Genomic DNA, 14,109 nt, shown 5'->3' with positions numbered 1-14,109 from the left:
CCTTTGAGAAAAAAAAAAATCCCAATCTTGAGTTTGTCGTTGGCGTTCCTCTGGGTTACCTTTTCATTATCTCCCAAACAAACAGGGCCCAGGCCAGGGCCTGCCTCCAGAAGGGTTCCCTCTGCTGTCATCTGAGTGTCCCTGAAGGGCTGGAGCTTCTCCACAGTGGCCATCTGCAGGTTGCCCATCTTGCTCTGTTTGGGAAACCACATTTGTGCTACAGCCTTATCCTTGGACACAGCTATAGACATGTTTGCAGCATTTGCTCTGCCCACACTGGCAGGGCATAGCTGCCCTCCACCTCAGAGAAGCTGCTCTTGGGTGTTCAGGTTGTTCTGGTTGTTACCTAGGGAGACGGTATCTCTGGGAATATGGGCTGCTTCAGGGCTGTTAATGCTGCTGACATAGTCCAACATTGTTGTTTCCCACCAGGTTGCTAATTATGGAATGGGAGGACAGTACGAGCCACACTTTGACTTCTCTAGGGTAAGGCCTGAGTCACGGGTGCTTTCAAAGGGCCTGCTCTAGCTGGTTTGAGAAGGCTAGAGCTTCTAGGAGCACTTCAGCCTGCATATCAGGCCCCCTGCCTCACCAGGGCCAACTTTGTTACTGGAGAAGCCCAAATCTGGAACCATGGGCCCTGTGGAGCCCAGTGCAGCCTGGCTGTTTCCCCTGTGATGTGGGGAGTTTTCCCCCTGCCCCACCCCTGTCATTCTTTGCCCTCACTCTAAAGCAAAGGACCTCACTAGGTCTTTGTGAAAGCTGTTCTTGTCCCCCTTGCCCTGGCCAGGGTTTCCTTTGCAGTCTTGGTCCATGGTCTGGGCTGATGTATGGAACATGCACTTAGTACCTTCCTCTGACCCTTTTGGCCCCAGTCCTGTGGGTGGTGGGTAAAGTCACTTGCAAACTTGGGTGAAAGTTGTTGTTTGTTGCAGCGACCTTTTGACAGCGGCCTCAAAACGGAGGGGAATAGGTTAGCGACGTTTCTTAACTATGTAAGTATTGGGTCCAGGCCCACCTGTTCACTCTCACTTAATTTTATAGAGCCATGAGCAAGATGCTTTCAAGCGTTTAGGGACGGGGAATCGTGTGGCCACATTCTTAAACTACGTGAGTATGATGTGTGCAGCATATGGGCCTTAAGGGGAGCCTGGGTCCAGAGTGCTGTCTTATATTCACTCCTGTCAGGGCTGATAGCACCAGCTATTGCTCAGTGGCTGGGCCCTTCTGGCCCTCAGCACCCTTCTTGGCTGGAGTAGAGAGTTGGCCTTTGCTTCCATCTGCGTGCTCCCTTCCACCCCCATGACTTTCACATCCCTGGCTCCTTTTTGATGGGCCTGGTGCTAGTGTGGACTTTTGAGATGGTGCCCTGGTGGGTTCCCTCCTTGGCAGCAGAGTGAGGAGGTAGCCATGAGGTGCTCTTAGATGAAAGCTGCCTTTGTTTCCCCAGAGCTCGGTGGCCTGCCTCTCACTTGCTGCCTGTGCTACAGCCACAGGCTGTTGAGTTTACCTCTCACATGGGGAACAGTTTCCTCTCCCTTCTGCTTAGAGAGCCAGCTCTAAAGAGGCATAGGAGCTGTCAAATAACAGAGACAGAAGCCCGTGTCCATTTTTTCCTTTGGTGTCTCATTTGTGTTTTATTATGTGGTTGTTATGTGTTGGGGACTGCCATGAACATGCTGGTGAGCAGGACGTGTGGTCTTTCTCGTGAGGCTTACGGTCTAATATGAGAGACTTTAAACATAGGAGAGGTAATTATTTAGTTACCATGGTGACAAGTGCTTTGAAGAAGTAGCTCAGGGTTGGGGTTCAGAAAAGGCCTCCCCCTGGGAAGTAACATGTTACTTGAGACTTGAAGGTTGAGTGGAAATTATTTGGTGGAACATGATTTCTGTCAGAGGAGAGAATGTGCCAGAGACCTGGAAGAGGGAAGGAGCTTGAGATACTGGAAAAATAGAAAAAGGCTGATGTGGCTCAGAGTCAGTGCATGAGTCGAGAGTGGCTAGAAGGAGAGGCTGGTGAGACTGACAGGCCTTTGGGTGCTAGGAAAGAGCCTGGATTTGATCCCCAGGGCTGTGGGAAGCCATCAAGGGTTTTCATCTTATTCATTTGCCCTATATCTGTGGAGTGCTCTTCAGTCTGTCTAGTATGTGTCCTGTGGAAATATTTTTTAGCTCCACATTTTATTACATTATAGGCAAAAAACTTGAATTAAGAGAGCCACATGAGAAAGAAGTGGTGCTTTGGGCATGAATTGAGGCATGCTCTATATGGGCATGAGTGCAGCCTCGCTACCAGGGAACTTGTGTTCCATTTAGTTTGAGGTCTCACCGTGGGAGAAAGCAGTTTCTCTGGAGACACAGTGCCCTATCAGCCCACCCAGCTGGCCCTGGGGAAGGTGGCTATTCTGGAAAAGTGAGGGTCTGACTAGAACAGCAAGTGACTAGAAACAGAGCCCACGGTGGGGGCCACAGATGGTGTTGGAAGCAGCAGGGAGCTTCTGGTCAGGGCAGCTCACAGTGCACAGTGGCTTAGGCAAGGCCCAGGCTGAATTGGAATACGAGGGGTGGGGGTCAGTCAGGCATTTTCCGAGTACAGACTCAAGACTGTTCCTATCTGAAGACAGCCAGGATGTGGGTCTCCTGCAGGCCTACAGCTCTCGAGCACCCACGGTACGGAGACTGTCCTGATGCGCTACATAGATTAAGCAGGGTTTAGGGAGGGGCAGGGCATGGGAAGAGCCTTTCATGACTGAAGGGCTGGCTGTGGAGCAGAACCTCCAAGCAGTGCCGTTCTTGCTCAGAGGAGAGTGATGCGCATATCTTGCCATGTCCTTTTTGGCTCAGTTGCTCTGAGAGCCTTGAGTAGAAGGGCCAAGCTCTATGCCTTGTATTCCCAGATGAGTGATGTAGAAGCTGGCGGTGCCACTGTCTTTCCTGATCTGGGGGCTGCAATTTGGCCTAAGAAGGTAAGTTCTGGTTCTTGTGGGTGAGAGGTTGAAGCAAGGCTCAGACCTTGTCCACGTTCCCCAGTCCCATTCCCTGACCTGCTTGACCATCACTATGAGGGGCCTTTGTCCCTTCCTGCCTTATCTTTGACCTTGTGGCCTCAGCTTCCCCCTGGGGAGATGGGATGGGGAGGGAAGTCCCTTCAGAGGCAGCTGGGTTTCCAAACATCCACCCCACCGTGAAGGATAGGTGCTTTCTGGTAACTTCTCTATCACTGGAGTCCCAGAGCCTGTCCACAAGAGAGTCCTACATGTGGGAAAGTGAGGGTGTTTCTGCTCAGGGAGGGCTCTGTGGTGCTTACGGTCAGATTTTCAAGCCTAGTCTAAGGATGTTGTCTTATAGGTCATCTCTTTTCCCTAGGGCACAGCCGTATTCTGGTACAACCTACTGCGGAGTGGGGAAGGTGACTACCGAACGAGACACGCTGCCTGTCCCGTGCTTGTGGGCTGCAAGTGGGGTGAGTGGCCTAAGGTGTGGTGTTGGCTTCTGTGGTCGGCCTTAGATTCTGAGCTGGGAGACAACTGCTGCCAAATTCTCACAAAGCCAAGAGTGTCTTCCTTTTTGAGGTTTTTTGTTTTTCAGCTGTCCACTCAGCTGGTTATGTGTCAAGACAGCTAGTTGGGAACACTCTCAGAGATGCGCAGAGAACTGAGGCAGCCCTAAGGAAGATCTCTCAGAGATGACCAGAGAGAGGCAGCCCCAAGGAAGAATAGCTACACAAGCATCATAGTTCCACGATGGCTCCCCAGAGGAGTGGACTCTGGCAAGGGTTCTGCGGGAGCAGTGGGGGAGAACTGGAATCAGAGAGGGGAAGGGGTGTTCCAGGCAAGCAAGGCCCACATGGAACAAGGCACAGGCTAAAACCAGCATCACAGGTGTGGGGACTGGCTGCCTTTGTCACTTGGATAAAGGGAGGCCTGTGGCACAGGGGCCAAGAGATGAGGCTCGAGGCTGGGACCAAACCACAGAGGCCGAAGCTTGAGCTTTGTTCTGGAAGCAGCTGTGGTGAGCCATGGAGAGGCTTGAGTCAGGATGTGACAGGAAGTGATTGCAACCCTCCTGGGGATAAATAGTGATAGGTTCGCAGAAAATTAAGCAAATGAAAAATAAAATGAGACAATTGCTGACCTCAGGGAAAAGAACAAGTTGTATAAGAAATGTCTGTATACTCTACTAGGTGGCTTAGGTGTGAGCAACATTTATGTGACATAGTAATGTAAGGACTGAATATAAAACTTGTGATTTAACTCTATTGGGAAGATAGAAAGGCATAAATATGTGTTTTAGGAGTAGTATAAAAGAATTCCAAAATCAAAAGTCAAGAAATAGCACTACAAGCATGTTATTTAGAAATAGGAGGTTGACTGTCAGAAGAAACAACTAAAGGAGTTGAAAGTCCTCTGGAAGTGGGGATTGGCAGTGGGAAGGGATAGGTAGGAGATTGCTGTTTATCATTATAAGCTTTGCAGACAATTTGATTTTTTCAACTAGGTACATGTATTACTTTAAATTAAATTATATTTAAAAAGCTTTATGACTTCAGCAGTTCATTAGAATAAATTTGTTTTATCATTGTGAAAGTCTATTTTTGAGGAATAAAATCATGGTTCATGTGCATTTGAGACATAGCTTTAGGTGACAAACAGTGCTAGCACCAGCTCTGACGCTCTGCTACCCACAGCACACAAATTGGATCTGCAGGCCATAGCTCCTGAGGTTGACGTCCAGGCTCTCCACAATTTGACAGGCTTCCTCATCCTTATCTCCTGCCTCTCAGTTCCCACCTGTCACATCAAGCTACTTGGCGTCCTTGACACACACCAGGGTGGTTCATGCCTTGAAGTCTTTTTCAACCTGTTCCCATTTCCTGGACCCCCTTGGTATAGGAACCATCATGGTCTGTCCATTTTCCTTCCTGCATAACTGCTATTCAGCTTCATGTCCCAGCCCTGGGGTCACTTCTTCCCCCACATGGTTAGATGCCTTTTGGCTCTGTTTCCATGGCAACCTACACACATGTATCTTGTGTCATTGGCAGACTTTTGTACAATTGTCTGTTTATATATGTCTTCCACACCAGCTCATGAGCAACTTGAGGCCTGAGACCATGTCTTACTCATGTCTGATTCCCAGGGCCCAGTGCAAGAGTCATCATGAAGTCGTCATTAATTTTGGCTGCTGAATTAACCAACAGGATTGTAACATAACTTTCTATCTGTTCACAGTCTCCAATAAGTGGTTCCATGAACGAGGACAGGAGTTCTTGAGGCCGTGTGGATCAACAGAAGTTGACTGACATCCTTTTCTGCCCGTCCTCTTCCTGGCTCCACATCCCATGTTGTCTTCAAATTCAATGTGACAGACACCTTTGTATGTTCCAGCCTGTCAGGCGGGTCTTTGGAGGAGTGAATGTTTGTCTGGAGCAGAGAGAGTGGACTGAGGAGGGTCCTGGGTGACCTGGGCCCCAGCCTCTCTGGTCAGCCTGAGCCATCTCTGGCCGCAAGGGTAGGGTCCAAGCGGCTGCAGCAGAGTCAGGCTGTCTAGCACCTAGCAAGGTGCCTTTGTACCTCAGATGCTTTAAGTGTGAGATATTTCAGTGAACTAAAGTTTTGATACCTTGTTTACATGTTTGTTTTATGGCATTTCTATTAATGTGGCTTTAACCAAAAAATAAAATGTCCCTGCCAGAAGCCTTAAAGAGCCTTATTTGGAGTATTTTTTAAGATGGAGGAGCTTTTACCAAGTTCTCCATTTCCTGTGCATCCTCTCTGTGCAGGCAGAATATAGGTTATGAATACCTTAGTGGCAAAACTCTGACCTTGGGTTCTAGATCTGATTTCAACACTTAACATCTCTCCAAGCTTCAGTGTCCTTTCTGGAAAGTGCAAGAGTCCTTCCTTGCCTCCTAGAGAACATAGAAATCATGTATGTTCGTCATTGTGGTGCTGTTATAATTTGAAATTTCTTATTTTTGAATTTGAGATATACATACAGAATTGTTAATGATACATAGTTGTACAGTTTAAAGAATATGAAGGTGAGCATGAGCACCCATGTCACCACTACCCAGGTTAGAGAAGAGATCATTTTCAAATCTGCAGCTCAGGAGCCCCTCGTGAGCCCCTGCTGGGTCCTTTCTCCTGCCCTGCCCCCAGCACCTTGGTGGTAACCATTGTCTAATGGTAACCATTGTCTAGTGATTTGTGGCAGTCATTCCTTTGCTTTGCTTTATATTTTACTGTCTGTGTCTACATCCTTAAATAATAGTTATTTTGTTTTCCTTGATTTTGAACTTTTTGTAAATGGAATCAAAGTATTTTTTTGTGGGGGGTGTTTGGCTTCTTTCATTCAACAGTTGTTTTTAAGATTCATCCATGTTGTGTAGCTGTAGTTTGTTTTAATTTGTATAGTTCTTTCAGTTTTGTTAATGTATATTGTAGGGCAATACTATAATATAGCCAATATACTATTGATAGACATTTGAGTTGGTTTCAGTCTTTGTGTATTATGAATAATGCTGCCATTTGCATTTTTATATGTGATTCCTGGTGCACATAAACACATTTCTGTAGAATATATATCTAGAAGTAGAAATGCAGAGTCTTAGTAGGTGAGTCTTCAGTTTTACCATATACATAATGTACTCCAGAGTGGTTATGCACATTCTGACCAGGATTAAGGGAGAGTTCTTGTTATCCCAACCTTCTCTAATATCTGGTATTGTCATACTTTTGCATTTTAGCTAGCTTGTTACATGTATAGTAGTATCTATTTTAACATGATTATTAATGATATTGAACACCTTTTTGTATGTTTATTAGTCTTTAGCTTTCTTTAAGTGTCTATTTAAGTCTTTTTCTTACTGATTCATAAGAATTTTTAATATATTATGGATGCAAGCTTTTTGTTGGTTATGTTTTACAAATATCTTTTTTCTAGTTTTTCACTTCTTTTGATGAACAGCAGTTAATTTTTATGTCAAATTTATCAAGCTTTTCCTTTTTGATCTGTGCTTTTTATGTCTTAAGAAATTCTTCTATACCTCAAGATCATGAAGATGTTTCTATATTCTTTTCTAAAAGCATTATAGTCTTGTCTTTTACATTTATGTCTATAATATGCCCGGGTTTTATTTTTGTATATGGTATGAGGTGCAAGGGTCTACCTAAAAAAATTCTTTCTGCATATTTTATTAGGATAGGATAGCCTTATGCTAAAGTAATAACCCCTAAATCTCAGTGGCTTACTATATAAAACTCTCTCATGAAAAAAAATCACTGGGTCTAGGGCAACTGCTACTTATCTACTGCCATCTATCGCCCTCTAGTGCCTTCCATTGGCAGAACCTAACAGGAAGCCAGCTGGTAGGGGAATCTGGAAAATACAGTATAGTTTACAGATTCGCAACTCCAGTATAACGGCAGAGTATAGCAGGATGAGCTTAGAGCTGAGAAACAACAGAACAATTACTGGCATGCTAGGTGGTTTTTTTTTTCCCTCCATTTGCTTTTGGGCTTCTCGAATATGTACAATAGTATCTTTAATCAGTTTTGGAAAATTATTAAATCACTTTCAGTGTTTTCTGTGTACTTTTTGGAATGTAAATTAGAAGATATACTATTCTTATCTCTAAAGCTTTCATATTTTTTATATCCTGTATTTTTGGGTAATTTTTACAACTACTAGTTTACTAACTCTCTCTCCTATTAAACACATCTAGGAGTTTTTAAGTATTTTAAAGATGTAATTCCATTATTTTCTGGCTTATACCATTTCTGTTGAAAATTCAGCTATCTTGTCTTTTTGTTGCTCCTTTGAAACTGTCTTCCCCCCACCCCCTCCCTGCTGTCTGCTTTCTAGGATTTTTCTTTGTTTTGGTTTTCTGTAGTTTTACTATGATGTACCTCATGTGGGTTTCTTTTTATTTTCCAGCTTGGAGTTTACAGAGCTTCTTGAATTTGTGGGTTGATGTCTTTGATCAGTTTTGGAAATTTCTCAGACATTATTCAAGTATTGTTTCTGCCCCATTTTCTGTCTCTCCTCTCTTTTTGGGACTCTGATAATCTGGATGTTAGAACTTTTCACTGTGTTTCATGTCTCCCACTCTTTTCTGTCTCTCTCATCCTTTTTCCCTCCTTGCACTTCAGACTATTTTCTATTGATCTGTCTTCCAGTTCACTTATCTCTCCTGCTGCTAAAACCCATCTCCTGAGTTCTTAATTTCAGTTCTTCTATTTTTCAGTCCTAGAAGATCGTTATTTTTAATAGATTCTAATTCTCTGGGGGAATTGATCTTTTGTTTTCTCCACGTTTTTCTTGAACTAATGAATCAGTTTTTTAGAAGTTCTTGTCTGATAACTCCATGATTTAGATTTTCTGTTTTTTTTCCCTTGGTTTCTGGTCATTTGGTCCACTGTTGGTATGCCTGATAATTTTTGACTGAATGCTGGAGCACTGTAGCAGAGGCTCTGGATAGGGTAACTTCTTACACAAGTAGTTCATCCTTTCCTCTACCAGGCAGAATGGGGATTGATCACCTTAATCCAATCAGGGCCTGAGGCGACTTAATTAAGGCTGGGTTGCAGTTTTCTTCAGATTCTACCTCTTATCCTCACTTTCTCCCCTACAGGATATAGTCCTCCAGGGGTTTTCCAATTGAGAGCCTAGAGCGTTCACTGGCTCTGTCCCTACTGGCAGTTCCGCAGCTCTAATCCTTGTATCCATGGTATCTAGACATGGCCCTGAAAGTTCCTTTTTCTTTTCGGAGGTTTTCTGCCTAGCTTCTTAACTTTCCATTCTATACACCTTCAGAATTCAGAAAATGTCCTAATGGGTAAACAGGCTGAGTGGTTGACTAAGCTCTCCACTCCTCCTTCCTATTCAATATTCTAACAAACTGCAGTCTAATTTTTGTTTCTCAATGCCCCTTGAGACTGCCTAGAGCTCTACTGGTTTCTCTGCCTCTTAGCAGTTACCCATTGTTGGAGTCCTTTATCTGGGTCCTGTCTCTTACCCCATGCCTAGAATCAGTAAATGATCTAAGGATAAAAGAGGCTCTAGACCTGAGGCTCACCAGCCTGAGATTCATCTTTCCCCAGGATCTTGATGCTCAAGCCCCTTTTGCTTCAGTAGTCCTTTGATGCCTTCAAACAGATTTTTAAGAGATTTTATCCAGCTTTAATGGTTATTTTTGACATGAAAGTTGCTACTCCATCTTAGCCGGGAGTGGAAGTGTCTTTTTCATTTGAGTTTTTAAAATTCATTTTCATGTGAAATAAGAGACAGATACAGAAAACCTTGTCTTTGGTATTTTCCTTTGTTATCTGGTATAACAAGATGTACCACATTCATCTTGAACGTTTCCTGCATTAAGCATGGTATTAACCATTGAGGAATCTGTTAGGTGCTGGTGGCTGCCTGTTAATCCCAGTGTAGTCTTCGAAACAAACACAAGATAACCTCAGAGACAGGACACTGTTTACAGTAGTCTTTATTAACCTACTTCGCTTAGCATTAACATGTTCACTATGGCATCAAAGAGTTGAGCATTTCAGTGTGCACTTGATAGTGTGCTAGGGATGTTATAGTCTGTCATTTCAAACTCACAACTCTTTAGGTAATGAAAAAGCTGAAGGTCAAAAAGGTTAGGTCAAATGTACCTGAGGTCACATGAGGTCTCATTACTGGTTAGTGAAAGGCCTAGGAATCAAACCCTGATTTGGCAGCTTCCCAAAGACTTTGCTTGAAAAAAGTTAATTTATTTTCATCCATTCAACAGTTATTAAAGATCTGATGTGGAAGCAAAGATAAAATACTACCTTTACCTTTAATTCAGAGTAATGGAAGAGACTCATAAACAGATGTATGAAATATGAGAGGTCTGATAATAGAGAACCTAGTGCTTGAAAAGCACAGAGAGTGAGGGTCTAATTTAACCAGGGAAGTTGGCATTATAGTAGGCAACGTTAGATCTAGCTCTTGAAACGTAAGTAGAAATTTGCTTTCTCTGCTATCCCAGTTTAAAATACATGCACACGGCTTAAAAAATAAGGAACAGAATTGCTTACCATGAATAATTTTTCCCCACCCTACTGCTCTCCACCCCTAGTCCGCCTTCCTAGAGGAACCTCTTTCAATTATCTTTGTTTTTAATTTTTCTGACTATAAATCATATACTTAGAAAGTGCTATCTCTTGATTTTTCCACTTTAGTAATTTGAGAGATGATCATCTACCTATACTCACTATCCTCCATTACACTTCTCCCTCCCTTTGCCATTTTTTGATAGTTATATTATTTATAGTCCTATCTTGGTTGCCTGGTAACATAAATCTCCTTTTTGTTCTGTAAGCTTAAGGTAGCCTCTCTGACATTCTAGTATGTGAGATGAAAATCTATATTAGTGTTTGACCAAACAACTGGTCACCATAGTCTAGCCAAGCTGACATATAAAATTAACTATCATGTGCCTTTTTACCTCCCAACTTCTGTCAATTATACTTTGGACACTGTTTTAGAATCCAGGATTCTAAAAGTTGAAAAACCAAATACTGTGTTTCTTAATGTTGATGTAGCTATCATAAAAAGGAATCTGTGCCTTATTTGTCTAATAAAATTCAAAACAAATTTACAATGTGTATTAGTTTTCTAGGGCTGTCATAACAAAAGATCAGAGACTGAATAGCTTAAACAACAAGTTTATTTTCTCACAGTTCTGAAGGCTAGAAGTCCAAGATCAATGTGTTGAGAAGTTTGGTTTCTTCTGCCTTTCTCCTTGCTTGTAGATGGCAGCTTTCTTGCCATGTCCTCACATGGTCACCCTACGGTCTCTGTGTTGTGTATGTCCTAATCTCCTCTTATAAGGACACCAGTCATATTGAATTAGGGCCCAGCCATATGACCTCATTTTACCTTAATTACCTCTTTAAGGCCCTATCTCCAAATACAGTCGCATTCCAAGGTACTGGGGGTTAGGACTTCAGCATACGAATTTGGGGGGAACATATAATGCTACTAGGAAATTGTTACATCTGAAACACTATTGGGAATAAAAGAAGCAAAATACTTTTCCTTACTCTTTGTATACCAGATACAGCCCATCATCATGAACAAATGTGTCAGATTATTAAGTATATTTGCATTAACAATATCATAATAGAAGAAAGTTTTATTGATTTTATTGAAAGGGATATGGGCTATCTTATGAAATTCTTAATAAATTGGAAAAAGATGATACAAAAAAATCTGAGGCTAGGGTTATGAGACTGGAACAAATACAGCAGGTGTGTATACAACGGTGTACAAGCCATTATCTTCCCCCAAAATGATTATGCCAAGTTTGTGCCTGTGTGGCTCATATTCTTAATGTGCAAAAATGCTGCTTTTAATGAATTCAAATATAACCTTTTTAGTATTGTACAAAAAATATACATATATTTTGTGAATTCAGTGAGCAGATAGAAATATTATGCCTGTTCTAAAAACTACATTAAAACACACACATGAATCCTGAGAGGCATCAAGATCAAATGCAATCAAGGTACTGCACAGCTATTAAAGATCTGTCAAATACTAAAAGATGTAGCATCAAATGACCAAGTACAGTATGCTGAACTATAAAACATCTTGGTGCAAAGAGATTACAAATTTTTATGCAACTTATCCATATGGGATGATATTTTGAACTAACAGAAAAAGGTTTATGACAAAAAAAACTGACTATATACAAAGCAGCATGCTTAATAGAAGGCCTCTCCCTCTGCTCATAACAAATGAGAGAAGTAACTGAAATTATGTTTGATTAATGTAAAATTTTAGCAAGAGATATAATTCCTAAATTTGGAAATGAAAATAAATTGGAAATGTACCAATCACTGGATGAATGTATTATTTATTATAGGAAAAGTGTTTATCAAATAGAAATTGAGATTATAGATATCCTAGAAATGGAGACAGGAAAAAATCAAATGAAGTGTCTTCAGATATTTTGAATTTTTACCTGGAGAAAAGTTATTTTCTATGAATACATCTGATTTACAAAAAGCAGCTTTTTAAATTGATGATTTAAATCCTGTGGAAATTTGATCTGAAGTAGCTTTAAGCAGCATACAATATGAATAATTTGTAATATAAAATCAGCATTGTATCTGGATCCTTTAAAACTGATTCACAAATTTTTCTTACTGCAATCTTACCCAAATTTGGAAGTGGTCTAGGTAATGTTTTTAAAACAATACCAGTCACAGTGGCATCCTACAAAAGAAGTTTCAGTAAACAGAAGTTCATTAAAAATTACATAAGATGGCACTTGGTCAAGAGAAGTAGATTTAGAAAATTTTATTGACGAGTTTTCTTCCATTAAAGCCAGAAAAATAAAATTTATAGTAATTTTTGCTTTCGGTATAAATGAAATATTTATACTTACAAATAAACGTGTATGAGGGGCACACGTTTCCTTCTGCTTCAGGCTCCGATATGGCTTGGCACAGCACTGTTCTTAAGTTTCCAAACTTGGCATCTAAACTCGAACCTTACGGTTGCCAGATTTAGCAAATAAAAATACAAGACACCCAGTTAAACTTTAATTTCAGATAAACAACGAATAATTTTTTTGCATAAGATCTACTAAAAAATTATTTGTTGCTTAGCAGAACTGCAAATTTAACTGGGCATCCTGCATATTATCTGGCAACCCTACACATAATTATCTTACCTGGTTGAGAAAGCTACCTGCTTCTTGGACCAATTTTACTGTTCCACGGAACGCCGCCGTCACTCCGGCCGGGGTCAGGAGCGGTGACGGGGGCTCACAGGCGAGCAGTCACGCGGCTTCCGTCTCGGGCAGACCGCCCCGTGGGCACATCCAATCCTTACCAGGTCTGGGAGACCCTTACGGAAGGCGGGCGGCTGGGGATGGCGGAAGGGAGCACCTTCCGGCTCCCACCACTCCCCACGCTGCCTCCGCTGCAGCCACACTCGTCTCCTCAAGACCTCTGTGCCTGTCCCTCTGCCTGGAATGTTCTTCCCCCCCGGCAGTCACCGTTTCTGCCCTCATTCCCTTCAGACTGATCAAATACCACCTTCGCAGACAGGCCCTTCAAGACTACCATCAGTGGTCTGCGTCCTCATTCCCCTCAGCCGTACCTGCTTTGTTTTTCTTTATAGCACTTACCCCGTTAGGTTACATACTTGTGCATTAGTTTATGGTCTGTATCCCCCAATTGGAACAGAAACTCCTTTAGGAAGGAGTTTTGTTCTTCTACGCCTCCATCCTCAACGCCTGAAATGGCGTCTGGCTCGCTATGCGCCGCTTCTTGCTCAACAGTCACTGAATTGACGCCTTCAGGCGGGAGCTCAGTACCCGGATGGAGAACTCGTGGGAGGGGCGGAGCCAGAGGGTTCAGGAAAGGCTTTGAGTCTGTGGCGCGTGTTCCCCGAGGGGAAGTGGTGAGAGTGGCTGGGGCTCAGGCCGCACGGGTGTGGCTGGCCGAGGCTGTCGCTGTAGCCGCTCGGCCTTCGAGCTTCTGGCCGACCCCTCCAATCGGGACTGTCCAGTGGGTGCAGCGCCTCGGGACCAGCTTGGCAAGGCTGCGTGGGGCCTCTGGGTCTCTGTGCCTGGGAGTGGGGCGCTCACGGGCAGGTGGAGGAGGGGATGTGCCCGGTGAAGTCTTGGACATCATTTCCAAGGCCGAGGCTACCTTGAAAAGGCTTATTTAACTTTTGTCAAGATTCTCTATTTTTCTAAACTTGGGGAAAATAGATTTTTTTTGCAAAGCATTTAGGGGTTAAGAGAAGTAAGTGGTAGAAAAAGGCCACGGGTATTTGGCAAACCCAAAGTTTTGTATTTTAAAGGAACTTTTCAGTGTCTTTCTGGAAGTGCTTTTATAATGTGGAGAATCAGCAAGGCCCCCAGGAAGTCTTTTTTACTCTCTTCTCTGAAAAGTCAGTTTCTTTCCCTTACATCACGAATTTGCAGCCAGCAAAACCTCACTGAAGTAATAACCAAAACTCGTCTTGTTCCTCATGGGCTCACTGCTGTCACCTTGTCTGTCTTCTTGATTTCATAGGCAAGCTGCTTAAAATTATATGCTGTAGGGGCCCG

The 14,109-nt window shown here is 42.8% G+C and overlaps 1 protein-coding gene across 11 annotated transcripts in view; it reads left to right on the top strand.

The window, feature by feature from the left end:
- P4HA2 (prolyl 4-hydroxylase subunit alpha 2) overlaps nucleotides 1–6,485 on the top strand; it is a 33,386-nt gene extending 26,901 nt beyond the window's left edge. For 8 of the 11 annotated variants that reach the window (XM_058540125.1, XM_058540091.1, XM_058540080.1 and 5 more), the window contains 5 exons: nucleotides 433–486; nucleotides 1,045–1,110; nucleotides 2,900–2,968; nucleotides 3,369–3,465; nucleotides 5,234–6,485. In XM_058540125.1, coding sequence (XP_058396108.1) covers nucleotides 433–486; nucleotides 1,045–1,110; nucleotides 2,900–2,968; nucleotides 3,369–3,465; nucleotides 5,234–5,304 — 357 coding nt within the window. In that variant the 3' untranslated portion in view covers nucleotides 5,305–6,485. Of the gene's footprint in view, nucleotides 1–432; nucleotides 487–935; nucleotides 996–1,044; nucleotides 1,111–2,899; nucleotides 2,969–3,368; nucleotides 3,466–5,233 lie in introns of all 11 variants that reach the window. The other 3 variants (XM_058540118.1, XM_058540143.1, XM_058540152.1) reach the window with 2 other exon arrangements.
- The last annotated feature ends 7,624 nt before the right edge of the window (nucleotides 6,486–14,109 follow it).

The sequence above is a fragment of the Diceros bicornis genome, chromosome 1, assembly GCF_020826845.1.
Source record: "Diceros bicornis minor isolate mBicDic1 chromosome 1, mDicBic1.mat.cur, whole genome shotgun sequence".
Taxonomy (NCBI): Eukaryota; Metazoa; Chordata; class Mammalia; order Perissodactyla; family Rhinocerotidae; genus Diceros; species Diceros bicornis.
The sequence above is the reverse complement of the archived record's forward strand: the minus strand, read 5'-3'. Positions and strand labels throughout refer to the sequence as shown.